Genomic DNA, 26,047 nt, shown 5'->3' with positions numbered 1-26,047 from the left:
AAAGAGTTATTACAAACTCCAGGAGACTAGTGAGGTCCTTTGTCGCTAAGTTTTATGCTGAAACTGTCGAATTATTCAGAAATTTTTTTTTCAGTAGTTCAAATTTTGGGTTTGAGAGTAAAAGTTTTTTTGATATGATTTATTTTTTATTTATTGATATATTTGATCCGGGAAGCCCAACATCTTGCGGATCCAACGGATTCGGATTCTGGGCACTAACCTTTATTTGAGTAAGAATGAGTAAGAATGAGCAAGATAATTACGATTTCTCGCATTTAATAAGTGGATAAATAATATAGATTGAAATCGTCCGTATCTGTTTCTATGACAGAGAAACGACGATAGTTTCCTCAGGTAAAAGGTTTAAAAGGGATCCAGTAGGAATCTAAAAACCTGATATTATTTTAGTTTGGATGTCTGCGTGCCACTTTTTGTTATATTCTTTTTCCTTCTCTACCCTGGAGGTAAAGTATTAAAAGTAATTCAATGCTTACAAATTTTATTCTATTTGATTTACTAATGAAGACAAAGAGAAAGTGAATTTTACGAAATTTCACAGTTCTCCTGAGATAACCCCAGAATAAGAGAGTCACCGCTTTAAGTATAATAAGAAAAAAGATTCAGATTTGAAGAAAAAAGAGCTTTTAAATTAATACGTTTTATGTGAAAAAAGTATAGAAAAGACAAATAAATAGCCTAAGCCCTTATTCAAGCTTTAAAAATGGCAAAAAATTCAAAGTACTGTCTGTCTTGGTTTAAAAAAAACTAAATACAGGATAGTTGTAACTTGGCGATTTGTTGTACTGATCTTTCAGTAGAGTTGCTTAATGAATTGAGAGGGGAGGGGGGGCTTTCTTTTCCCTCCTCTAAACTACAAATGTGAATTTTGTAAGTATGTAAATTTCATGAAACGATAACAATGTTTTCCGTTACCAATATTGAACTGGAAACTGGTGATTTTAAAATTTTTTAAAATTTAATTGAGGTATTCAGCATTGATTTCTAGGAATTCACTGATAGGTTTCTTGTATCTGATTTTATTCATAAATTGCTGAATGTTAATTAAAATATAAGTTTTAAAGGTTTTTAAATGCTTACAAAATATGTACGAGGTTTCGTTACTTTCATTATAAAGGTTTAGTTTTCTATTAAGGAGAGGGGGGGGGGGGGGGGGGGGGGAAGGTGATTCTCACGTTTAGATTATCCTGGCCTTCTAATTTTATTGTTATATTTTCTGAATATTTAGCTCCACTTCGACTGCACGATCCCAATGAGGAACCTGGGCATGGTGCTAGTACACCTCGACCTGGTTTATTTACCCCAACCACCACAAGGCATGGCTAGATATAATATATATTTTATATTGGTAACAGATGTTAAATCCTAAATTGGAAGATTAAAAATGGTACATCTACTGGACAGTTTTCCTAACTTTTAATTCTTTTAGCTAAAAAGTTCATTATTTTAACCATTGAGTTAAAAACTTAAGTTTGTGGAAAAGAAAAAACGTGATTTTTCAACGAAATATATACCCTTGTCACCAGGAATCCCTTTACCGGATCCATCACCGGATACAACCAGTACAATCCAACATTCGTCAAATATCATCGATCAGATGATAAAAATATTCTACAAAATATAGATCAGGTAAAATGAACATTACTTTCATGTAATATATAGTTTGCTTTTACATTTTCGGGCATTTTCTTGTACAGTTTAATGAAGTTCCTTTTCTAGTCGCTAGTCGGATAGTGGCGCTAGCGGAAAAACAGTAATTATTAATGTACTCTGAATTTTACTTTCCTTAGTATAAAATTTAATTTCTCTAATTTTACCTAATTTAGGGGCAGTATGTTACCAACTTTAAAAATACTGGTAAAATTTTTTTTTCAAATAATTATAAATATTATAACATATCAGTAAATCTGGACCTTTTTCTTTTAAAAAATAATTACAGACAAGTTTCCTCAAAAAATATGTATGCTGTTATCCCAAGGTTCTGGAGAAATATCAAGACTCCAAACCAAACCTAACTCAACCAAGAACAAAAACCTAGGGTTTCAACCCGGAAGAATATTAGCCAAGAGAAGACTTGAAGTTCAAAAATTCAGCTTCTAGAGGAAACACTAAATCCCCCAAAGTTGATAAATAAAATCCGGGAAAGTGTTGTTCGTGATACTTACTTTATTGTTCACTTTTAGACAAACATTTTTAGGAAAATCATCATCATGAACTCCATCAGGGGACATCTTTGTAAACCTTAAGTTAAAATAATAATAAAATCGTTTATATATACACTTTGATTGACTGTCTGTCTGTTTGTGTCTAATTAACATCGAAACGACTTAACTGATCGGGCCAAAATTTTGTGTGGAACCTCACATGACCTCAGAGAAGGCTTATGGATGCTCAAAATTACAAAAATTTGTATCTCAAGATTTTGATTTTTGTAAAATTTTGAAAAAGAACGAAAAAATATTATTAAATTCGACTTTTTTTGTTATTGTTTTATATTGTACAAAGAGAAAATGCTCACAGATAAAGCTGCAGAATCAAAAGTTAAAATAGAAAAAAGCCTCGTAAAATAAACTTGAAATAATCTTGTCAATCTTAGTTAATAATCACTGTCTTGTTTATTTGTATAACTTAAAGAGTTTGTTGCCGGGAAATTATTTAAAATTACCCCAACCCTCTCAAAAACTGGACTTTACTGGCGTTTGGAGATTTTTTATTAGATCAAGGAAAAGGACTTACCTGAGTAAAATGTGCATCTTATAAACCACCATCCCGTTCGTCTCAACCTTCCTACCGTTGTTGACCATATTGGCCTGCTCCTGTGTCAAGTAGAACGCCAGGTTCTGCTGCTGAATCTCCTTTAAAATCAATCAATCAATCATTGTATTTCCGTTATTTAGTCGGATTTAATGAAGAATTTTATCAGCTGATATTTCTTGTTTATATTATTTTTAAACTTAACCGGCCCCCTAGAACTTTGATAACGATATACACAAGTGTTCGATGTTAAGATGCGTAAATTATCGTCATGTACGCATTTCTCCTGGAGTGGCTCATTCATGTACGCATTTCTCCTGGAGTGTACATTTTAGATGGTTATGGCAAAGAGGTATTCTTGAAATTGTTAATTCTAATAATTCCTTTATTTTGGGAGGCCGAGGGGGGGGGGGGCGCCTGAGTTCATCGAAAATTTTTTTTTAAAATGTAATATCGAATATTTAGGGAAACGACAAGAAATTAATATTAGAAGAAATTACATATTTACCATACACAATACTCAATAATTAATGATAGTGTCAAAATATTCAATGTGAGATAACGAAAAATTACCAACTTGTATATTAATATTTTTCAATAAAATTACCAGCTTGTATATTAATATTTTTCAATAAAACTACAAACTGTATATTAATATTTTTCAATAAAATTACCAGCTTGTAAATTAATATTTTTCAATAAAATTACCAGCTTGTAAATTAATATTTTTCAATAAAATTACCAGCTTGTATGTTAATATTTTTCAATAAAATTACCAGCTTGTAAATTAATATTTTTCAATAAAATTACCAGCTTGTATGTTAATATTTTTCAATAAAATTACCAGCTTGTAAATTAATATTTTTCAATAAAATTACCAGCTTGTAAATTAATATTTTTCAATAAAATTACCAGCTTGTATATTAATATTTTTCATTAAAATTACCAGCTTGTATATTCATATTTTTCAATAAAATTACCAGCTGTATATTAATATTTTTCAATAAAATTACCAGCTTGTATATTAATATTTTTCAATAAAATTACCATGGAAGAATCTTTAGGAGTAAGATTGCAAGGTCTGAGAAGCGTGGATTTGGAAGGGAAGAACGGCAGGTCTCTGATCTTACAGTCGGGAAAGGATAATCGGCCAGCCGCCGATTTAGAACCGCCGTTTTGTGTTACTGCCATCTTTCCGGTGGTTGGGGGCATTGCCCGAGGTTGCGGACGGGCGGCGGGACTTGCGATATGCCTGGTGGCGGGGCTGGAGGGTGTTCTAGCCGCGGGGTGGTAGGAAGTGGGTTGGACTAAAGGAGGAGTTGGGCCCGGCCGTGGTATATGAGAAGTTGATATTGCCGAATCTGAAAAAATCACTGTGTTTTATCTTTATTTGACTGTTTAAACTAATACCTTTTTCCTATTCCATAGTTTTATGAGTCTTTAATACAAAAAAAAACCTTAATCTTTTTGTCATTTGAACATGTTTTCATTGATGCATTGATAAAAAATTAAGATTGTGCATAAAAAATAAGATAATGTATTTTGCAACTTCACATGAAAAATTATCATTTATGAATTTTAAAACAAAGCAATAGATTTAATACAGTGGTACAAAAAAAAACTGTGGAAAAGGAAGATGACTGTTAAGCTATAGTTATAGGTTTAAATAGTCCAATAAACATTGTATAGTGTTACACCCATTTCACTTTATAAGTTCATTATCTAGTGGGAACTATTTCCATAAAACGCACAAAAAACTGCTGAAAATCGTCTTCCTTTTCCACAGTTTTGGGTTACACTTAATCAAAAAAAAATGTATTTGATCCAATTTTACCTGTTTCTTTAGTGACTTTAACGGGAGTAGACAACTCTTTCTGTTTCTCAATATTATTCCGTTGCACTGCAGATTTCCCGTTGGTCGGGTTGGCCAGGTCACAAGGGGGACAGTGCCACTGTATTTCTATATTTGATTCATCAAGCTGAACCATCTGTTTGTAATGCTCCTTTGTCACACCACCACACTAAAATAAATAGATTAATAATTTTTTTCTCAAAAATTCACTTTCATCCCCCCCTATAAAACCCTCAAATAGAAAGAGGACTGTCTGACTCAAATGTGATTTACGTATATATTTAAGATTCGTAGTATTAAACAGAAAATATTTAACAAATACGCGACTAATCTGAACACAACGATATCCCAGAGGAGCCTGAAAATCTCAAGTTTGCTCCTATTATTATTTGAGTTAAATAATTTTTTATTTTTAATAGATATAATAGATAATATTTCCGGAACATGTCACCAGAACTCCAATCAATAGCAGTGCAGTATTATTGTTACGTGTCTCCGTCTATATCACGTGACCCGTATACTGCACTGCCATTGGAGGGGGTTCTGGTCACGTCATACAGACGTATATCTTATATATATACAGTTTGTTATAATTTTGACACAGTTTTATGTCCATTTCTCTAGATAGAAGCATAAGATAGATGTCTTATAGGTATCGTTCAACTCCTGAGATTATCAGGTTTCCCTATACAGTCCCTTTAAATAATTGATACTGTGAGTAGATTAATACGATGGGAGTAGAACTAAGGAGGGTGTAATTATTTACATCTTACTGTGACGATTGTTTGTCTTCCGAAATTAGTTTTACTGTAAACAATAACAAAGATTGCAAACAAGGCTTGGTACTTTCGTGTAAAGGATATTCACAATCCCGATACTCTTAAGTGGGCAGTTTTAATTTGAAGATCAATACCCAAATATGAACAAAATTGAAATTTATTCTTTTAAATGAACCACATAAAAGATATAAATATTCTTTCTTAATTTCCACTTCTAAACCATTCTTGCCCAGTTTATCCTCTCCATCCGTCCTTGCATAGTTTCTCCTCTTAATTTATCATTACTCAGTTTATCTTCTCCATTCGTCCTTGCATAGTTTCTCTTCTTAATTTATCATTATTCAGTTTATCCTCTCCATCCGTCCTTGCATAGTTTCTCCTTTTAATTTATCATTACTCAGTTTAACCTCTCCATCCGTCCTTGCTTAGTTTCTCCTCTTAATTTATCATTATTCAGTTTATCCTCTCCATCCGTCCTTGCATAGTTTCTCCTCTTAATTTATCATTATTCAGTTTATCCTCTCCATCCGTCCTTGCTTGGTGTATCCTCTCCATTCGTCCTTGCATAGTTTCTCTTCTTAATTTATCATTACTCAGTTTATCCTCTCCATTCGTCCTTGCATAGTTTCTCCTCTTGATTTATCAATATTCAGTTTATCCTCTCCATCCGTCCTTGTTTAGTTTCTCCTCTTAATTTATCATTACTCAGTTTATCCTCTCCATCCGTCCTTGTTTAGTTTCTCCTCTTAATTTATCATTACTCAGTTTATCCTCTCCATTCGTCCTTGTTTAGTTTCTCCTATTAATTTATCATTACTCAGTTAATCCTCTCAATCCGTCCTTGCATAGTTTCTCCTCTTAATTTATCATTACTCAGTTAATCCTCTCAATCCGTCCTTGCATAGTTTCTCCTATTAATTTATCATTACTCAGTTTTTCTTCTCAATCCGTCCTTGCTTAGTTTCTCTTCTTAATTTATCATTACTCAGTTTATCCTCTCCATCCGTCCTTGTTTAGTTTCTCTTCTTAATTTATCATTACTCAGTTAATCCTCTCAATCCGTCCTTGCTTAATTTCTCCTCTTAATTTATCATTACTCAGTTTTTCCTCTCCGTCCGTCCTTGCTTAATTTCTTCTCTTAATTTATCATTACTCAGATTTTCCTCTCCGTCCGTCCTTGCTTAATTTCTCCTCTTAATTAATCATTTCTCAGTTTATCCTCTCCGTCCGTCCTTGCTTAGTTTCTCCTTTTAATTAATCATTTCTCAGTTTTTCCTCTTAATCCGTCGTTGCTAATTTTCACCTCCAAATCCGTCTTAGTGTAGTTTCTCCTCTCAATCCGTCGTTGTTTCTTAGCTTCAGTTTCTCAGCAAGGACGAGTTGAGAGGAGAAACTAAGCAAGGACAGATTTGAAAAAGAAACGGAAGAAAAATGGATGTGGAGGAGAAAAAGAGTATGAACGGGTCGAGAGGAGAATCTGAGCAAGGATGGATTGAGAGGAGAAACTGCTCATGGATTGTTTGAGAGAATTAACTTGGAGAAACTAAACTGTAAACAAGGATGAATCGAGAGGAGAAAAAATAACAAGGAGGGATTTAGAGGAGAAACTAAGCAGTAAGCAAGGATGGATGAGAGGAGAATCTGAGTAATGCAGATTGAAAGAAGAAACTATACAAGGATGGATTGAGGGGAGAAACTTAGCAAGGACAGATTGAAAGGAAAAACTGAGTAAGAATGGATTAAGAGGATGAACTGAGCAAGGATGAGTTAGAAGGAAAACTGAAAAAGAACATATTTTTTATTTAGGAAAATATTAATTTTAATTTTGTTCATATGCACTAATGCACTAAAAATAACTCACTTTAATTGAATATTAGATCAATCGGATATAAAAAGGTTCACAATTTTGATTATTGTACTCTTTTACCACAAAAAAAGACGAAAAATATCAAATCAGCGACCCCACTTAAAATTCAATTTTATGTACTTGATAACAAAGATACGGCTTTAAAATGGAGTTAATTGGTGATGAAATTTTCAAAATAATCTATTCATGCAATCATTTTGCAGATATTTTTGCAAATATTCTGCAGGGACGAGTTTTTTTGGATTTGCACGCCTAGTCTATTAAAGCACTAGTCTTGAGGATTCCAAAATGCTATGTCTCTGCCCCTGATAATTTCTTTGAAGTAAATTTTAATTAGGGACTAGGGAGGACTGTGAAACGCATCCGAAACTGGACTTGAACCGAAACATAAAATTCAACCCAGTATTTTAAGATATGGATCAGTAGCGTAATTAGATTGTTTGTAAACAGACTGCCAAACCAGTTTTGTACATTAAATAAATTCTCTTGTGGCACACCCTTGGTTTATTGATTGACAACTATTTTTAAGCACAGAACCAAATTTAGCCTTTAGGATCATCAAAAAATTTCATCTTTTGTGGGTAACCCTGTATTCTTATTAGATTGATAGATAGGCTGCTATTTTTATCTTATTAATATACGTCAACAATGTACGGTCTGACCTCTAGCTATTAAAGGGGTCAACTTAAGCAAGCCAGCTGTTTTGGTAGACCGGTAAAACAACAGCTGTAAAGAATTCATTACTTTATATAAACCAGGAAACGGGGTGGGGTGGGGGGTTGACTTAAATACAAAAATATATTTTTTCTTGCCTTTATATGACACCATTCGCTACAGTTGTCGCACTGTAGACTTTTATCGGAACTAGTTACATGAAATCGACACACTGAACACTTCGTATCCTTTTGCGATTCAGGGGTCGAGCACCGATCCTCGTCAGAATCGCGAAAATCAGAATCAGAATCGGATTCTGTTTCGTTGGAACGCGGCGGTCTCTGCTTTTGATCTCGTCTTTCACCTCCCATAGTACGGAAAGTACACCAATTTAAATTCTACATTTTCCCACTTTTTGTTCACAAAGTAAACTAACTTTGATACGGTTCACTCCGACTTCTCCACTATTGATTAAAAATGGTTTAAAATAAGGATTTTCTGAGTAACTTTACACTACAAGTATATCCAAGCTGACTAGGGCAGGGTGTATCGGGTCCCCCAACTGATCGACAAATTTTAACTTTAAAAATAAAAAAATAACTTACTTTCACACCGGCGTAAATATCCTAGATGTAGGCGGATAGGCGGAAATAGTTACATTTTGAATTCACCTTGTCATAGTTTACTATCGCGTGTGTCTGTGTGTGTTTGAGAGAGAGGCAGTTGTGTGCTCCGATAGACCCCTCTAGAGTGGCGGGCTGGGACAGGGGTGAATACCTGCACCAGATTCTCTGCAATATATACCCCTGTTAGAAAAAACTTTCTAAAGAAAATGTATATTAATATTGTATTATATTTAGGTATCCTTTGCCTCGTAGTAATTTTGTAATAAAATTTTAAAATATTTTTATCTTTTTATTTCTACAACAGGGGTGTTAACGTTTCATTAAAAACTGTTTATTTTCATAAATTAAATCATTTCTCTCAAGGTTCTCTAAAATTTTAAACTGGTCCTTTTAAAATATGGAAAACTTGAATTTTGATTGATCCCTGTCCTAGTGTTTAATAATTGGGCCCCGAAACATTTTTTTGGATTAATTTAAGAGAATTTGTAGTTTCTATTTTCAATGTAGTTCAGATTTTGTTAGTTTGTATCATTTATAACCTCAGATTTTCTATTTTCTCCAACTGTTAATTTACAGTTTTGAAAAAGTTAAATAATTTCGGGGCCCCAAAGAATTTTGCGACATTATTCACAATCGTAACTAAACCAAATTAATTTTTGATCATAAGCAAAAAAAGTTCGTTGAAATTTAAATTAAGTAACTATTAAAGATCTTAAATTGGCTTTTACTACCCCCCCCTTCCCTTTCCTTCCTGAACTTTTCTAGGGAGAGGAAGCTGGAATGGGGGGGGGGGTAGATGTCCCCCAAACCCAAATGAACAGCAAAGATGAATTTAATTTACAAAAACTGGAATGTGCACAAAAATAAAGAATGCGGTGGTATAACCAGTAAAGAGTGAATTGATTGTCGTCTTCCTTCGTCTTTTTCCCCCATAAATGTTGGAAACTTCCCTTGAAAATGTTGGAAAACTATCCAGTTTAAAAAATAACAATTACAAAATCCAATATGAAACATTTGTAATAAAGAAGGAAAAGACGAAAACTATTCCTTTATTGTCGCAAATGTAGGTTTTTGTAAAGAAAAATGTGTCCTGAACGTCACTGTCAAAATATTACAGCCGTAGAGAATTTCCACTTTATATTGGTTATCACTGTGCCCAGAGTGTACAAATATTAATTACAATTTTCTTCAAGTAGAGGCTTACCCACAAAGTTGAGACTATAAAGACGACCGACAACTCTTGAAATGTGACAACTCTAATGTCAATTTATGCATTCTATCCTAGTTATAATTGTGGTTTATTTAATGATTTGGCAAAGAAACTTAACAGTTTACATTTGCATGGAATCGTAAATATAAGGAAACAGACAGTGAAAATTCCGTACAATCGTCTCTGAAGTCTCATCCTTTGTGGGTAACCCTGTAGATACCGTTGATTGAAGAACAGCTGGCTACTGTATCATGTAACACTTTCTAACCATTTCAATATTCTGAAATATTAAACCATTTTTAATGAACTTTAGTCAACAGACATACAAATATTCGAATTACATGTTCATTTAATTTACTGTAAATTTTATGTCAAAGTCAACAGGATTCGTTGCTATTTTGATCCTGCTCAACTTTTTCTATCTAAATAAAACAAGACATTCGTATATATATATTTGTTGCGTATAGCCGGCAAAACAGCTGGACCGATTGGGCTGAATTTTTTTGTGGACACTCATGGATGGCAGGGGGTGCTATAGGCTTTAGATTTTTAATTTTTCAAAAATGTTCAATTTTTTTCCACGGGCAACGCCGGGCCCTCCAGTGTAAGCTATTCAAGAGTCGGCTAAAAAAGTGTATGCTTAAAAGTAATGAACACACAAAGGTGTTCAATTCTTACCCATTTCGATAGTTTAACTAATTCCATTTTCTTCTTGATAGATTCTTGTTAGACGGCGTTATGATATTTCCATTTCCTTCTTGATAACTTCATGTTAGACGGAGTTATGATATTTCCATTTTCTTTTTGATAGATTCATGTTAGACGGAGATGATATTTCCATTTTCTTTTTGATAGATTCATGTTAGACGGAGTTATGATATTTCCATTTTCTTTTTGATAGATTCATGTTAGACGGCGTTATGATATTTCCATTTCCTTCTTGATAACTTCATGTTAGACGGAGTTATGAGTATTTTTAAATGGCAACTTCTCAATTGCCATTTTAAAAATGCAAAATTCATCATGTTACTTTTTAGATATGATAATCAGAAGGATTATAGCGGGTTGTCTGATTGCATAATCATAACGATAACTGCTTAGAATTTTGCCAAAATTATCTTTTAAAAAAACTGGTTCAAAACACCAATGTTACCCAGGACCAATTTGTAATCAGCAACAGGTCTTGTCTAAACTTGAAGATTTACGTACATAAAGTGTTATGTATTCAACGTGGAAACATTTCATCTTGCTCTCTCGTAGATTTTGTAATTTTATTAGAGTTCATGTACAATAATAATTAAATTTAATTAGGATTTAATTTACTAGATTAGGATTATGCAATGCATCCCTTGCCTATTTAGAAGTTAATTTTTAGATTTAAAACTTATGTCAATACTCGACCCTCCCCCTTTTAATGTTAACCTACCAAACTTCAAAATAAGTCCATATTTCGAATAAAATCTCTTTAGTCGTCAATTACATTGAACATTGATTAAGTTTTAAGACGATTCTTTTTTATACCAACATAAGACATTGCTTATGGATTGTATTGAAAAAAATTATATAACATCAAATTAAGAAAATTAAGAGTTTTCCCAAGTTTTCAAATTTTTAAGCAGAAAATAGGCAAAACGTAGCGGCAAATAATAGTTTAATCGAAAAATACGTAACATTGATAAATAGGCCAGTTTACATATCTCAAGAGGTTTTTTTAGCAAAAACCAGAATTAAGCTTTTAACCCAACCCCAACCGCCCCACTTTTACTGAAGGTATTTTTTCAAGTTCAAAATAGATACTTGATACACCCCCCCCCCCTTACATGCAGTAACAAAACAACATAACAATATCAACAAAACAAAGCAGTTGCATCACAATTACAAAATGATGTTCAAAAATTAAAATCAAAAATTAAATTATCCTGATGAGGTTATAAGAAAACTTTATAAAAATGAATATCAGAAATGGAGTATTCTGAAAAAAAGGAAATGGCTGCTAACACAGTTAAGATAACAAAGCACTGAAAAGTGGTGCACAGGGCGTTGTAATTGAGATGTTAAAAACGGATTCTTTTAAATATTTACATAAAGTAGGATCGACTTAATACAAATAAAATTTTGATTCCTGTATGATTTAAGGAAACCGGTTTTTTAAGAAGACATTTTAAAAAATTTGCACAACAATTTAATTCAAAGCATGAACAGATTCTAACTAAAAACAAGCGGATAATAATGCCGGTAGAAAAGTAGAAATACATTAATTATTTTCCAGATTCGAACTAAATCTGCTAAGCTCATATGAGTTAACATTAGCGGGTGGAATGAAGGTAAACAGCTGAAATTGATCAGATCAATTAAATTGAAGAAAATGATTAAATTCAAGGATTAAAACAATCCATATTAATCGGCATGGAATTGATTTTTAATTTCTTTGATCAATTTGTTACAATTATGAAGATCAATTTGTCATGAGAAGATTATCCATGTGAACCAGATCAATTAATAAACAAATCAAAGCTAAATCCATATTTAAGTACGTACAGAGTCGGTACATATGGTACTTAGCAGGTACATAGATGTGTACACATCGAGACACTGTCAGGGAATTCTACTGCGGCATTATACACAAGAATAACCATGTACTTGAATAGCATAAAGGGGTTTGAACTTGTAATTTGATTTCAGGGGAAGATAGTTCTAAACTGTTATTTGATCAAAACCTGACACTGACAGTCAAGTAAGTCAAGTTTGGAACATAAGCACAGTTTGGAGCTTTCGACCCCGGTATATGTAAAACTTTATAAATAATTAAATAACAATTAGCGGAATATGTCCATGTGTTCAACATCTTCAGTTGGCACAAACTGGTCATAAGTATTAGTCAACGGCCAAAAATTTGACCAGTTTAGTACTTTTTAATATTTCTAGTCTAAATATTGCATTGTCAACTGTTTAGCTTAAACAAATCTGCTTGTATGAAATAATATGAGTTAAAGCGTTAAGGGTTGATTAACTGGGAATTATTACATATCTAAACCTGGTTTTATAATTTCATGTCTACAGTTGAACCCCTGGATAAGCCAGGATCAACAATACTCAGCTCAGATTAGCCCATTTTAGCTTTCTAGAGATGCTTTAAGCTTCTTAGAGCTGCTTTCCAGCCGCTTTTAGCTGCTTTATCTGTTCTAAGCTGCGTAACGTTCGTCGTTCAAGAAGTGATAAGCTGTGATCAGTGATAATCTACAGTGATCAGTAATGATCTGCAGTGGTCAGTATTGATCTGCAAAGATAAGTAATGATACACAGTGATCAATAATGATCTGCAGTGATCAGTAATGATCTACTGTAAATCAGTGAAGATCTGCATTTGATCAGAAATAATCTGTTAATATCAATGATGATCTGCTTTAAATCAGTAATGATCTTCTGTGACTAGACCACTAATGATCTGCAATGATCAGCTTTAATCAGCTGAAATCAGATCAGCTGTGAGGTTCAAACTTGAACTAGACAAAAATCTATTTTTTTTGTAACGCCTTGCATTTTGTGATACACTTTTTTGAATTTTTGTGATAGACTGTTTTGAATTTTTGTGATACACATTTTTTTGAATTTATCCGAGAAATTACTTCCTCGTTGTTTACAACTTAAAGTATAACACTTTACAAGGCGATACAGTACAATATAGGGTTCTATCTTAGTTCTTACAGATTACAGATGGATAAGACATGTAGAACAAAATTATATATATCACAAGTAATAAAAATTTATGTAAAAGACGATTGTACTTCTTCGTCGGTTCGTCAAGTCCTTCATTGGTTTGGTTTATTTTGGAAGAGGTTTTATCAAGAAGAGTTTTTCTCCCTTCTGAGAAGTGTAAATCGGGGCTCTCTGAAATAAAATATTGTTCAGTGCTTGATCTTTACACGAACCTGGCCATTTCTTTCTTAAATTAAAGGGACTGTTAAGGTAATTGCGAGTAACCCTACGGTTCATTGAACGAGCGGCATGACCGATTCACATCGGTGTGCTTTAAACATAAAGATATCTCATTAAATGCTTGATCTGACAAAGTTTAACAGGTGACTGTTGTAAATCGGTCATGCCACTGTATAGAGTAAAGATAGAGGTTCACTTGAATTTACGTCTATAGTCCATGCACCTGAACCCTATACTCTGACCCTTTTGCTTTGACTCCAAGTTTAAAACTTAAACATTGAACCTTCTTACTTTGAACTTGAAACCATGACTTTTGACCTTTGCATCGACCCTTACCTCAACCTAAACGTTGACCCCTGAACCTTGCTTTAACCCTTGACCCTTGCTTCAACCCTTGACCCCTGAACCTTGCTTTGACTCTTGACTCTTGCATTGAACCTTAATTAACCGTTGACACTTGCTGTGACCTTGACACTTGATTTAAAAAACCTGAACCTTGACCCTTGCTTTGACCTTGACACTTGATTTTAATTTTAACCCTTGCCCATTTCTTTTAACCTAGAACAATGACCCTTGTATTAAACCTAAAGCCTTGCTTTGACCCTTAGTCATTCAACCGGAAACCTTCCGACCTTTGCATTGCCCCCTATCTTGAACCTGACCCTTTGTCCTCTGGCACTTGAAACAAACTTTGAACCTTGAACCTAAGCCATTTCCTGTCCCTAACCTGGTAATGGTCGACAAGCTGTTGAAGTGAGATAAACTTCCTCTGTCCTATACAATACATTCCGTTCTCGACATGAACCCGGAAATGCTTGTTTCGGCCTGGAGCCTTCAACGATACAGAGAAATCACCAGTCTAAATCATGGAAATCAATAATGGAGGAGATAAGAAATGGAAAACATAAATGCTATAAGAGATTTAACAATGGAGAAAATAATTGATGGAGGAGATAAATTAAAAAGAGATAGAAAATATAAGAGATAAATAATGGAGTAGATAAATAATGGAGAAGATAAATATTAGAGAAAATAAGTAATGGAGGAGATAATTAAAAAAGAGATAGAAAATATAAGAGATAAATAATGGAGGAGATAAATGATGGAGAAGATAAATAATGGAGAAGATAAATAATGGAGATGATAAATATGTAGAAGATAAATAATGGAGATAATAAATATGTAGAAAATAAATAGTATGAAAGAAAGCAAATGACTTTTAAAGGGAGTGACCGGCAATGTATAGTAGTTGAACTGAGAATGTAGTATTGTGGAGACATTTTTAAGGATTCATTTGAGAAATATGAAACGTTTCCAAGCAAAGTAGACGTTCAAAATCATACATTTGGGTAGTTACGTTTTGAGAATCGATTTTTAAAAATTATTAAATAACGACGAAAAAAAATGTTAAAAAAATCTACAGTAAACCTGTAAGATGTTTAGAAAAATATTTCTTGATTAAAATTTCCTCAATAAATCAATGTTAGAATCAATTATTTCTATTTCATCATTATATTGAACTACCAAACATTTACGGTCACTCCCTTTACCTTAAAATCAAAATTAAGAAAAATATATGCTCATATATATATATATAAATAAATAAATATTCAGGGCTATAAAGGCAAGGTTTCCCCTAGAAAGCTCAATTTACCCAATATTATTTAATTTCACGCATAATTCACAATTTACGTTTGATTTCCCCAAAATTGTATTAAATTCAGATTTGCACCAGATAGAAAACCTAGCGACACCATAACATGGATTCGTAAAATTAAATGGTCCGTACTATTACAATTTAGAAAAAATCCTAGGGAAAAAAAGAGGTTCAATGAAAATCTCCGAAAAGAAATTAAGTCCACTTTACTTATTTATGCTATCAAGATTAAGAAAAACACAACAAATCGAAAAAAAATCTGTTATCCAATTTCTATTTTCCCAAAACTTCCTAAAGAAGATGTTAACAATTCTAAAGATGGTTTTAGTCCATAAAAAAAATTCTTCCTGCAAAGTTTCAAGTGGTAACTTTATTATAATTTTTCTTTAATTCTTAATTTATAACTTTTTTTTTGTTAAATATATCGTTTACCACTTTACCAGTACTCTTTTAGCAGAGAATTATTTAGTAAAAAAAGGTCCACATTTTTAGACCTAAAAAATTATGTTAAATCTAAAATATGGCACCCCAGAAATGTTGTTAAAATGTAAATTGATCTCCATGAGTTCTTATTTTTGAACAAACCTCGCCCCGAAGGTGGAAGAAGGGTGATTTATCTTTATGTAATAACTGTCCTTGTTTCTTTGAGTATCGTTAATCTTGAACGCTTAATCTCAATATTCAATGTGGACATCTTCATATTTAATGATAAATGCTGTATCCCTCATAACAAGTTATCTCAACAGGGTAAATCGAAAAGGAATCAAATACGTCCAAATGCCTGCAAAAGATGTATATCTTGTCAACTAACCGTAGATTCTGAATCTCGAACAATAAAGTCTCCATCTTGTCCCCTCTCCGACATCAGTATATCGCATTCACCACGGCTTATAGCGCCGTAGTACCAACTCTTACCAGTAATCTCCTCGCCACTGGTATTATTTCTAAACAGGTAATAAATCAATCAATCACTCAATTTATCACTAAATTTATCACCCAGTTACCCAATCAATCAATCAATCAATCACACAATCTATTAATCACTCAACCTATCCCTCAACCTATCCCTCAACCAATCACTCAACCAATCACTCAACCAACCACTCAACCAACCATTCAACCAACCACTCAACTCTACTCAACCACTCAAGCCTACTAAATCACTCAACCACTCAACCATTCAATCGCTCAACCACGAAATCAATCAGCCAAGCAGCCAAGCAGCTAATCAACCAAGCAACCAACCAACCAAGCAACCAACCAACTAACCAACCAAGCAACCAACAAACCGAAATTAATATTTAAAATTTTACCCGTTGGTTGAGCCACCTCCATTTGCTTGATTTTGATCCTTGGATCCAACATCTTGAGTTAGGAACTGGGAGAGTTCCAGGAGATAGTTAGAGGGAACCAAACCTATCTGTCCACACTGGTTCCTAGCCTAAGATAGATAAATAGATAGAGATGGATAAATATATAGTTAGAGGGAACCAAACCTATCTGTCCACACTGGTTCCTAGCCTAAGATAGATACATAGATAGAGATAGATAGATATATAGTTAGAGGGAACCAAACCTATCTGTCCACACTGGTTCCTAGCCTAAGATAGATAAAAAGATAGAGATAGATAGATATATAGTTAGAGGGAACCAAACCTATCTGTCCACACTGTTTCCTAGCCTAAGATAGATAAATAGATAGAGATATATAGATATATAGTTAGAGGGAACCAAACCTATCTGTCCACACTGGTTCCGAGCCTAAGATAAATAGATAGAGATATAGTTAGAGGGAACCAAACCTATCTGTCAACACTGGTTCCGAGCCTAAGATAGATAAATAGATAGAGATAGATAGATATATAGTTAGAGGGAACCAAACCTTTCTGTCCACGCTAAAAGAAGTGAGTGAAGAAGGGTAGTTAGGTTATCCTTCAGGTAACCTTCACCTTTTTCGGAGAAATTTTTCATTTAGAGACCCACAAGTTATCTCGGAGGGGGTGGGAAAAGGGAGGGGGGAATTTGAAAATAAATATTAAGGGATTTGGATTTTATCTTCATGGTCTAAACTAGCCACAAACCATTCTGGATCTGAAGCTTTTCTTTTTCTATTTTAGAACATACAATCTGTCTCAGAGGGAACAGATGCAGAAATAGATAGAAGGGGGGGGGGGGGGATATCTTTACACCTACCTTAAACCGTTCAGGGTCAGAAGCTGGTTTATCTCCTATCTGTCTCAGAGAGGGAAGGGTGTGGAAATAATAAGAGGGGAGATATATCTTTACACCTACCTTCAACCATTCAGGACCTGAAGCTAGTCTATCAAGGAACTACAATCTGTCTCAGAGATGGGTAGGATACAGAAATGGATAAAAGTGGGGGATATCTTTAACACAATACTTAAACCATTTAGGGTCTAAAGCTGGTATATCTTGGACCTCAAACCTCAGAGAGGGGAAGGATGTGGAAATAGATACGAGTAGGCGAGGGGTCATTCCATGTCAAGTCAACCACCTGATGGACAGCATGTCACAGATTTTGCTGAAATTTTGCATACAATTTGGAATATGAAAAAAAATCCCGGAACCCAAAGATGAGCATTCTGAGACCTCCGAGGCCGGAGATATGGCTCTGGAAAGTTTCCGATATTTTGAGATATCGAGAAGGCCTCTATAATTCAAATGGCTTTTACTTTTTTGTTTTAGAAGATAGCTCCAAAAAAATTTCAGTTTTGGCGTTAAAAGAAAAAATATCATTAAAACATTATTTACAGGTCATAATTGCATTTCTTTATTTTCAGCCTCCGTTTGAGGATGTGTGCCAATTCCGATTGTGTTGATTTTTAAAAAAAATTTTATACTACCATAAGGAAGGGGTTAGAAAGTTTTTTTATATGTATTGGTTCCTGTTGAGGAGGAGACCTGATAATGTAATGCTAATTTAGATTTCTTAATGTAACTAATAGGTAGTATTTCTGCTTAATTATTGTTATCTCTCCTAAACATTGATAAATATTTAATATTTGATACTTTTATGTGAGTAAGTGATCTAAATTATAAGAAGAGACCATCAATAGTATTTATTTAAACTATTGTACACTAAAAATGCATGTGTGTATTACTAATTTTTAAATATTTCAGTGTAGGTCTATTTTGATCTGTTCAGATGCAAACACACTGTGTGACTGAATCTTTTTGAGCAGTGGGGGTATGATTAATAATTTGACCCCCACCTAAGACTAATATCTAAGGTGTAAAAATAGACCTACACGAAATATTTAAAAATTAGTAATACACACATGCATTTTTAGTGATTACCTATTCAAAACTGAAATTTTTTTGGAGCTATCTTCTTAAACAAAAAAGTAAAAGCCATTTGAATTATAGAGGCCGTCCTCGAAATTTCGAAATATCGGAAACTTTCCAGAGCCATATCTCCGGCCTCGGCGGTCTCAGAATGCTCATCTTCGGGTTCTGGAAATTTTTTCATATCCCAAATTGTATGCAAAATTTCAGCAAAATCTGTGACATGCCGTCATTAGGTGGTTGGCTTGACATGGAATGACCCGGAGGGATATATTTACACCTACCTTAAACCATTCTGGATCTGAAGCTGGTCTATCTAAGACCTCCAATCTGTCTCCTTTACTGAAACTCAGCTCTGTGTCGTTCTGAGCCTAAATATTAATATTAAGTAAAAAATCGAGCCTAAGGATAAAAACTTAGAATAATGAATTTATAAGTATTAAAGAAGAGCAGAGGAATGATTTTATAGAAAAATATAAACCTTAACACTTGGTTATTTCTTAATGAATATGCCATGGACTATAAATAAATGATAATTTAATAAAGATATATAAATGGAAAAGGGGAATGCACATAATTTTTAATAGTATTATAAAGGTAAAAAAAACTTTTTAAAGTTTTCATTTGCTTTCTTCCAAGTTTCTAAATAATGAATGAGTTATTTAATAAATATATGCCACAAAGTATTAATAAAATAATTTGTATAAAGAAGACATTTCGAAAAATGCTGCAACTCAGAATTAATATAATAATAAAAATAGGTCGTCTATCTCCTCCTGTGTATAGTTAGACGGGAACCACCCAACCTAGATAATGAATAAACCATTATTTTTTTGGTAATTATATTCGTCTACATGTACAATATGCATTGTACAATGTATATGATGTATTTTTTTCAGTTTTTTATGTAAACTGCAGCAATGTTCTCGTCGTAAATACTAAAAAATGACAATGATTTTTTTTTACTTCATTGGCGGATTTCCAAGATATCAGTGCTTAAGATCCATTAAATTTTGATGCGGATCCGGATCCGGATCCTGGATCCGCACTGAAAAAAATGAATCCTGATCCAGGTCATTTCTGAATTTAAAAAAAAAAAAAATTTTAAATTTTTGTTTTATTTTTTCCCTTAATTCTATCCTAAAACTTGATGAACCATTCAGAAATGAGGAAGCTTTTATAATCTCTCTTTTTTTCAAAAGTTCAGATTTGGGTTTTAGGAGTAAAAAAGTTTTTTTTGCAGTTTTTGGTTGATTTTTTACCCCTTTCACCGAGCCATTGAGTCATGTGTGGCCTATCCACGTTTCAAGGTAAAGTTCCGTTCTCTAGATGAAATATACCTTGTTTCCATACTGTCCTCTCCACCATCCATCCCCAGACTTTTCTAGAATCATTACTCGGGATCCTTTGACTAGTGACAACTCATCCAGCTGCTGTGCCTAAAGTAGATACATTGGTTGGAGGTTCATTGGTTGGTTGGTTGGTTTGTTGGTTGGTTGGTGGTTCATTGGTGGGTTGGTTGGTTGGTTGGTTGGAGGTTGGTTGGTTGGTTGGTTGGTTGGTTGGTTGGTTGGTTGGTTGGTTGGTTGGTTGGTTGGTTGGTTGGTTGGTTGGTTGGTTGGTTGGTTGGTTGGTTGGTTGGTTGGTTGGTTGGTTGGTTGGTTGGTTGGTTGGTTGGTTGGTTGGTTGGTTGGTTGGTTGGTTGGTTGGTTGGTTGGTTGGTTGGTTGGTTGGTTGGTTGGTTGGTTGGTTGGGAAGTTCATTGGAAATTAGAAAAAGATGATTGATTAAGAAATGAAGAATAGAAAAGAAATAATTTTTACCTGATAATTATACTTGACAATTGCTGAGGCTATTGGTTCTGTTGGTTCAGAAGCCCCTCCTCCACCTCCATGGGATCTTCCTTTTCCTAAATAATTGTTTTGTAGAGGATACATTTCTTAACATCTAACATCGCAAATCCGGAAACAAGGATTCCACGAGTAGTTCTTTTAAAAGGCAATGGAGAAAGTCGGCTCTACAACATATCTCATTTAAAACGCGAAGTAAGAACTAAAGATTTAACAGCAGAAACAGCGGTTTAGAACTATAACTTCGGCTAATTTAATTTTATTTAATTAATACCTGTGTGAGGGGGAGGGGGGACTACATGTACAGGACTAGAGTTGGATGATGGTAATGTTTTGGATCCGCTGTTAGTGTTTCCACCTTTTACTTTCTTCTTTATGCTGAAATAAAACAGTTATAAATGCAGGGTTACCCACAAAGAATGAGCTGAAACTCTTTAAAATGTGACGATTTCAACGTTAAATTAGGTTTTCTACCATAATTATTGTCTTCTCATCGCTTATCGAATAAATGGAAAAGAAATGAAACAGTTTAGTTGCAGGAAATCATTAACAAAAGGATAAAATTAGGTAAAGTCGTCTCTGAATTCTCATCCTGTCCGGGTAACCCTGTGCAAAATCTAGATGTATAATCTTCAGGATCTACTTTTTTCTACATTTTTTGCAAAGTTTATAAAAGATAAATAAAATGATGATTTAATAAATAATANCCCCTTCCCTCCCTCTCCCTTTCCAAGTTGAAGCTATTGATTCAAAAATTAATCAACTCCATCCCATCCTTTCAACCCCTTCCCTCCCCCTCCCTTTCTAAGTTGAAGCTATTGATTCAAAAATTAATCAACTAAGATAATGCTTGCATAGGAATGGGTTAAAATCTTAACTAAGCATTTTGTTTACTTTAGATATTTTACAGAGTGTGAATAAAATCTGTTTATTTTCATAATTAGGTTAAACTGGTTTGCGGAGCTCGTGTAGACCTTATAGCATAAAAATGAATTTAGACAACTCCTTTTCAANCCCAAAAAATGAGAAGGGCTCACCTGTCAAAAATGGAAGGTTTTTCCTTCCTCACATAGTTAGAAGGAACATAGCCTAAACAATTGTTTTTTTCAAAATGCGCAAAAAATAATCAAACGCTTCTTTGTTTTTAAATGGCTTGTCTGTTTGTTGTGTTGTTTTTATCCAATAAATGTCTAAACAACAGCTAAAGCTAAACCGATCGGGGTCAAATTGCAAATAACAATAAAACTACATTTTTTTGTAATTCCACCAATGCAAATGATAAAGTCTGCTGTATAACAAATTGTTAATAGATTTTAATATATTAAGAAGTTATACATTTGAAAATAAAAACTTTTATAGTGAGCCGTGAAGCGCCCTGAAACCCTAATATTTTTGTTTTAAAAAGGGAAAATTCAAAAAAATTGAATTTAAAATCTTTTTTTCTTTAAAGACTTCCATGGAAAAATACATTTAAAAGTTAATAGAGACCCGAGTATTCAAGGTACTAATGCAAGGAAAGTTAATTGTGGTCTAGTATCCGAGGAGATTAAAGCATTTAATTTTGATAATTTTGATAATTCACGTAATAGTTCCCTATGACCAGAATATTTCATAGATTATTTTTGTGAAAATGGATTCCATGTCAGTCTGTGGAATCCGTCTTGTGTTTACTTTTCCGCCCAAAGACAGTACACTGCAGTACAAAAAAAATGCGTACACCTATGAAATAACTTTCCTTGCATTAGTACCTTGCGCGTATTGATTTTTGAAGAGAGCTAATTCAATTCCTTTTTTTAACGACTTTTAATATTTTTGAAAGATATCCAGAGGAAGAAAAAAATATACACCCCTGAAAATCTAGAAGAAAAAACATTTCAAACCTGTTTGCATCCGAGTATTCTGAACCCTCCACCAATGTTTACTGTCGTCAATTAAAAGTAACCTCTCATTCCTTCTCATATCTAATTCCTAAATTATTAAAGAAAATATTAAAGTGAATTTCTGAAAATGTTGTGATCATAAACGGAAAAATTGACGAACAAGAATGAAGTTTTTAATTTCGAGAAGAATTGAAACTCTTGAAACCTGCACAAAACTTCAAGATTTTTTTTTCAACAAAAAACATTTTTTTATTTTAAACTTTTGCTAAAACTTTTGCGAGGTAAATGATTTTTGAAAAATGGGATAAATGATATAGAAAAAGATTAAATGATTTTTGAAAAGTGGTTAAATGATTTTAAAAGGAGGGGGGGTGGGGGTCCTGGTTTCCTTGAGCCGTGTAATCATATTTAGCGAACACGAACTGGGCATCCTCCCCACTCCCCATATTTACCCCTGTATGTATTCAACACCTCTGAAACTAGAGAAAATTAAATTTATAAAACTAAAACAATATTTAAACATTAATAATATAGATATCAATCACATTTGTACATAGGTTTCGACAGACGAGCACTTTAAGAGTTTAACAAAACTTCCAAGTGTATTAAAAATTAACTTAACCATCAGAAAAATTTCAAAAATTAATTTCAAAAATCAATCTAAAAAGTTATTCTTCTAACTTCGAACAGAGTACATACATGTCTGAATGAAAAGCACTTTTAAAAAAATGAATAAGAACAATTTGCAACCCAATTTCGCAGACTTTAAGATATTTCAAACTAAGAATTCTGATCAAATAGTCCAAGTTTGACATATTGAAGATTTACACCATCAGATTTCTAAAATATATTAGGATTAGAAATTGTAAGTATGCGGCTAAGACTCAATTTCTTTGTAGCCATATCTGTATTCAGTTCAATGTAGATAGATACAGGATACGAATCTCTAATCCTCATCCAAATGAATTTGATCCTTAACACTGGATTATGAAGCGAGAACAAGCACCGGATTCTGATCCACTAACTCCTCTATAACAAGGTTCTGATCAGGGTTGAGCAAGGAGACGACCTGGACCCCGTCCTCGTCCTCCTCAAATATAGGAACATCAAGGGAGTCAGCTCCCTCCAAGGGCTCCAGGATTACCTCCTGGCTCAATTTTAAGGAGCGTCGATAATTTCTGGGTTTAATAAATCGATTCAGCTTTGCAACATGGCTTTTCATGTGCTTCACCAAATAATCTTTTCGAATAAATTCTTTTGCACATTCATCACATTTATAAGGTTTTGATCCATTATGTCTTCTCATGTGTTTTAACAAATCACTTTTCTTAAGAAAACTCAATCCACACTTATCACAAACTTCGTCTTTTTTACCCAAGTGGGATTTAACGTGCATACTTAAAACAGATTTTAACCTAAATGCTTTAGAACATAGGTGGCATTTAAAAGGGCGTTCTCCAGTGTGCACAGTAGAGTGTGTGACAAGCTCCGCCTTCCCTGAAAACGTCTTGTGACAAATTGGGCAGGTTGGACCCACCTTACCACTGTGCTTCTTCACGGTGTGCTCCTGTAGGTAGCGGCGGGAGGAGAACAGGCGTTGGCAGGTGGAGCACGGGAACTTGGTTGTATTATGCGCATCCTTAGTGTGCTGTTGCAGGGTTGCGTTAGTTGAATACTCCTTACCGCAGATTTCACATTTAGGGTTGGTTGTTCTCATGATATCATGAATGGCAAGATGATCTTCAAGTTCAAACTTCTCCGCAAAAGATTGTCTGCATCTGGAGCATTTATGAGGTTTACTTTTATGCTCCGACTTTAAGTGAAGAAGCATTTCGTCCTCAGTTTCAAAGCATTGAACACAGCTGAAGCATTGAAGTTTGGTCGGAGTTTCAGACCTACCAGATCTTCGTAATCGTTTAGGTGTATTCTTTCGTTTCCGTTTCTGACTCATGTTCAGAGAAATCAGATTTAAAGGGGATATCTCAGGTTCAGATGGAATAATCTCTCTCGATCTCCACTGTTTTCTCTCAAAAATTTTGAAATGTTTTTTTCCTCCAATTTTTTCATTTTCTTCATTTATTTTTTCCTCCTCCTAAACCAAGTGATATTTATTAATAATGCAATGAAAGTTTAAACTCAAAACTCAAACACTCAAATAAAGAAAAACTCGCGGAGAAAATGGATAAATGACAAAAAAGATTCCCGCCAAAAATAAGAAAAAGATTTTTAAGAAGGAATGCTTGAATTGGTTGGATGGTTTCCGAGGAAAATTGGACAATTAGATGTTTAAACAAAACAAATTAAAATTTGACATGTTTTCATAGTTATTGGCACTTTACCTTGCAGACTTATCTAGAAAATAGACAGATTTTAACAACAATTGACTTTGAAATTCATGAAATTGGCAGGCCAGAAGGGTTATCAAGGCCTGGCCCAAAGCCTTGAAAGGAACCCCGCTTATACATATAAACTAGGTGTTCTATCTATTATGCATAAATACTTTTATGAAAACCTGCCAGCTTCCTTCCATGATATGTTTAATTCTTTAGCTGAACCAAATGGAACAAAACCATATAAACTTGAACAGGTTCTCTTTAAAACTCTAGAATGTTTTACCTCTGCTTTATTTCCAAAAATATGAAATTCGATTGATTTAGAGCTGAAAGAAACTATATCTGCAAAATCGTTTAAAAGAAAAGTCGCCAAGATCTATTTAGATAGTTATGCAAGTTATATCTGTAAAAAAAAACTGTATCATGTGGACAAACTTAGTCTTTGCTATCTTCTTCACCCTGTAGTTCATAAACATGATTTTAATCACATATGTTACCCTCTGTTCCAACCCTTACGCTGAGTATCCTCTCTTTTCCTTATACTCCCTCACCTCCTCCTTACCTTTTTCCTGAGTTATCATCATTCTTATGTTTAAAATGCACAATGTACATTGTTTTTATTTGCAATTCTCATTCGTTTATAGTGGGCCAACCAATTAAAACAACCTACTCTGGTTAGGCGGGTCCAAACTACATAGTAAATTGTGATTTTTTTATTTGTATTATCTCGTGCTTTGTAGTTGAATAAAAATATGAATGAATTCGGGAAAAATTGAATAAATTAAAAATATGTACTCGGTTTCCTTGTTGAAAGTTGTAGGTTCTTTGAGATTCCAGTCTGCGGGTCTAGAAGAATCAGAATCAGAATCAGAATCAGAATCAGAATCAGAATCAGAATCAGAATCAGAATCAGAATCAGAATAAAAATCAAAATCAAAATCGTCCTTTAGGGACCTTCTCATGCACAAAGGTTCTTTAGTAAAACTGACAAAAACTGATTTTTTTAATTGTTGACAAAATTACTTAAGTTTGAGGTGAAGATGGGCCAGGTTTTCTAGTTGTTCCAGACTAAATTGTACTCCAGGGGTACATTGAAGTACAGACACAAGTACATCTAGAATGATTAATATATAGGGTACATAGAATATAATGAATTGTACTCCAGGGGTACATTGGTGTACAGACACAAGTACATCTAGGATGATTAATATATAGGGTGCGTAGAATATAATGAATTGCACTCCAGGGGTACATTGGAGTACAGACACAAGTACATCTAGAATAATTAAGATATAGGGTATATAGAATATAATGAATTGTACTCC

General features: G+C 33.7%; 3 protein-coding genes across 10 annotated transcripts in view; all 3 read right to left on the bottom strand.

Moving 5' to 3' along the window:
- Nucleotides 1-13,559, bottom strand: part of LOC111705423 (E3 SUMO-protein ligase PIAS4-like) — a 22,667-nt gene extending 9,108 nt beyond the window's left edge. Inside the window, exons 1-7 of one of the 8 annotated variants that reach the window (XM_023477977.1) lie at nt 13,466-13,559; nt 9,981-12,092; nt 8,530-8,715; nt 4,607-4,793; nt 3,820-4,133; nt 2,755-2,873; nt 2,184-2,259 (exon numbers count right to left, since the gene is read on the bottom strand). In XM_023477977.1, coding sequence (XP_023333745.1) covers nt 2,184-2,259; nt 2,755-2,873; nt 3,820-4,133; nt 4,607-4,760 — 663 coding nt within the window. In that variant the 5' untranslated portion in view covers nt 4,761-4,793; nt 8,530-8,715; nt 9,981-12,092; nt 13,466-13,559. The other 7 variants (XM_023477970.1, XM_023477976.1, XM_023477973.1 and 4 more) reach the window with 7 other exon arrangements.
- On the bottom strand, nt 13,487-22,888 carry LOC111705417 (cytoplasmic protein NCK2-like). The gene is made up of 12 exons (XM_023477960.1): nt 22,770-22,888; nt 22,390-22,477; nt 21,547-21,598; nt 20,784-20,887; nt 20,483-20,568; nt 20,000-20,098; nt 19,415-19,465; nt 18,944-19,030; nt 16,667-16,794; nt 16,165-16,297; nt 14,424-14,555; nt 13,487-13,648 (listed from the first exon to the last, which is right to left on the bottom strand). Exons 1-12 carry the CDS (start codon nt 22,833-22,835, stop codon nt 13,583-13,585), a joined length of 1,092 nt encoding a protein of 363 aa, XP_023333728.1. The 5' UTR covers nt 22,836-22,888; the 3' UTR covers nt 13,487-13,582.
- On the bottom strand, nt 22,862-26,047 carry LOC111705424 (gastrula zinc finger protein XlCGF7.1). Its single transcript, XM_023477978.1, has 3 exons — nt 25,746-26,047; nt 25,526-25,568; nt 22,862-24,481 (listed from the first exon to the last, which is right to left on the bottom strand). Exon 3 carries the CDS (start codon nt 24,338-24,340, stop codon nt 23,375-23,377), a length of 966 nt encoding a protein of 321 aa, XP_023333746.1. The 5' UTR covers nt 24,341-24,481; nt 25,526-25,568; nt 25,746-26,047; the 3' UTR covers nt 22,862-23,374.

This window comes from Eurytemora carolleeae, unplaced genomic scaffold (assembly GCF_000591075.1).
Source record: "Eurytemora carolleeae unplaced genomic scaffold, Eaff_2.0 scaffold665, whole genome shotgun sequence".
Classification (NCBI taxonomy): Eukaryota; Metazoa; Arthropoda; class Copepoda; order Calanoida; family Temoridae; genus Eurytemora; species Eurytemora carolleeae.
The sequence above is the reverse complement of the archived record's forward strand: the minus strand, read 5'-3'. Positions and strand labels throughout refer to the sequence as shown.

What these genes read in the sequence shown, in the direction of transcription:
- LOC111705417 (XM_023477960.1), bottom strand. Translation starts at nt 22,835, where the DNA reads ATGGGGAGTGGGGAGGATGCCCAGTTCGTGTTCGCTAAATATGATTAC. An exon ending in TTGTCAAGTATAATTATCAG is followed by an intron (nt 20,099 to 20,482) that starts GTAAAAATTATT and finishes TATCTACTTTAG; the next exon opens with GCACAGCAGCTGGATGAGTT. An exon ending in CAGATCCAGAATGGTTTAAG is followed by an intron (nt 16,795 to 18,943) that starts GTAGGTGTAAAT and finishes TATCTATCTTAG; the next exon opens with GCTAGGAACCAGTGTGGACA.
- LOC111705424 (XM_023477978.1), bottom strand. Translation starts at nt 24,340, where the DNA reads ATGAGTCAGAAACGGAAACGAAAGAATACACCTAAACGATTACGAAGA.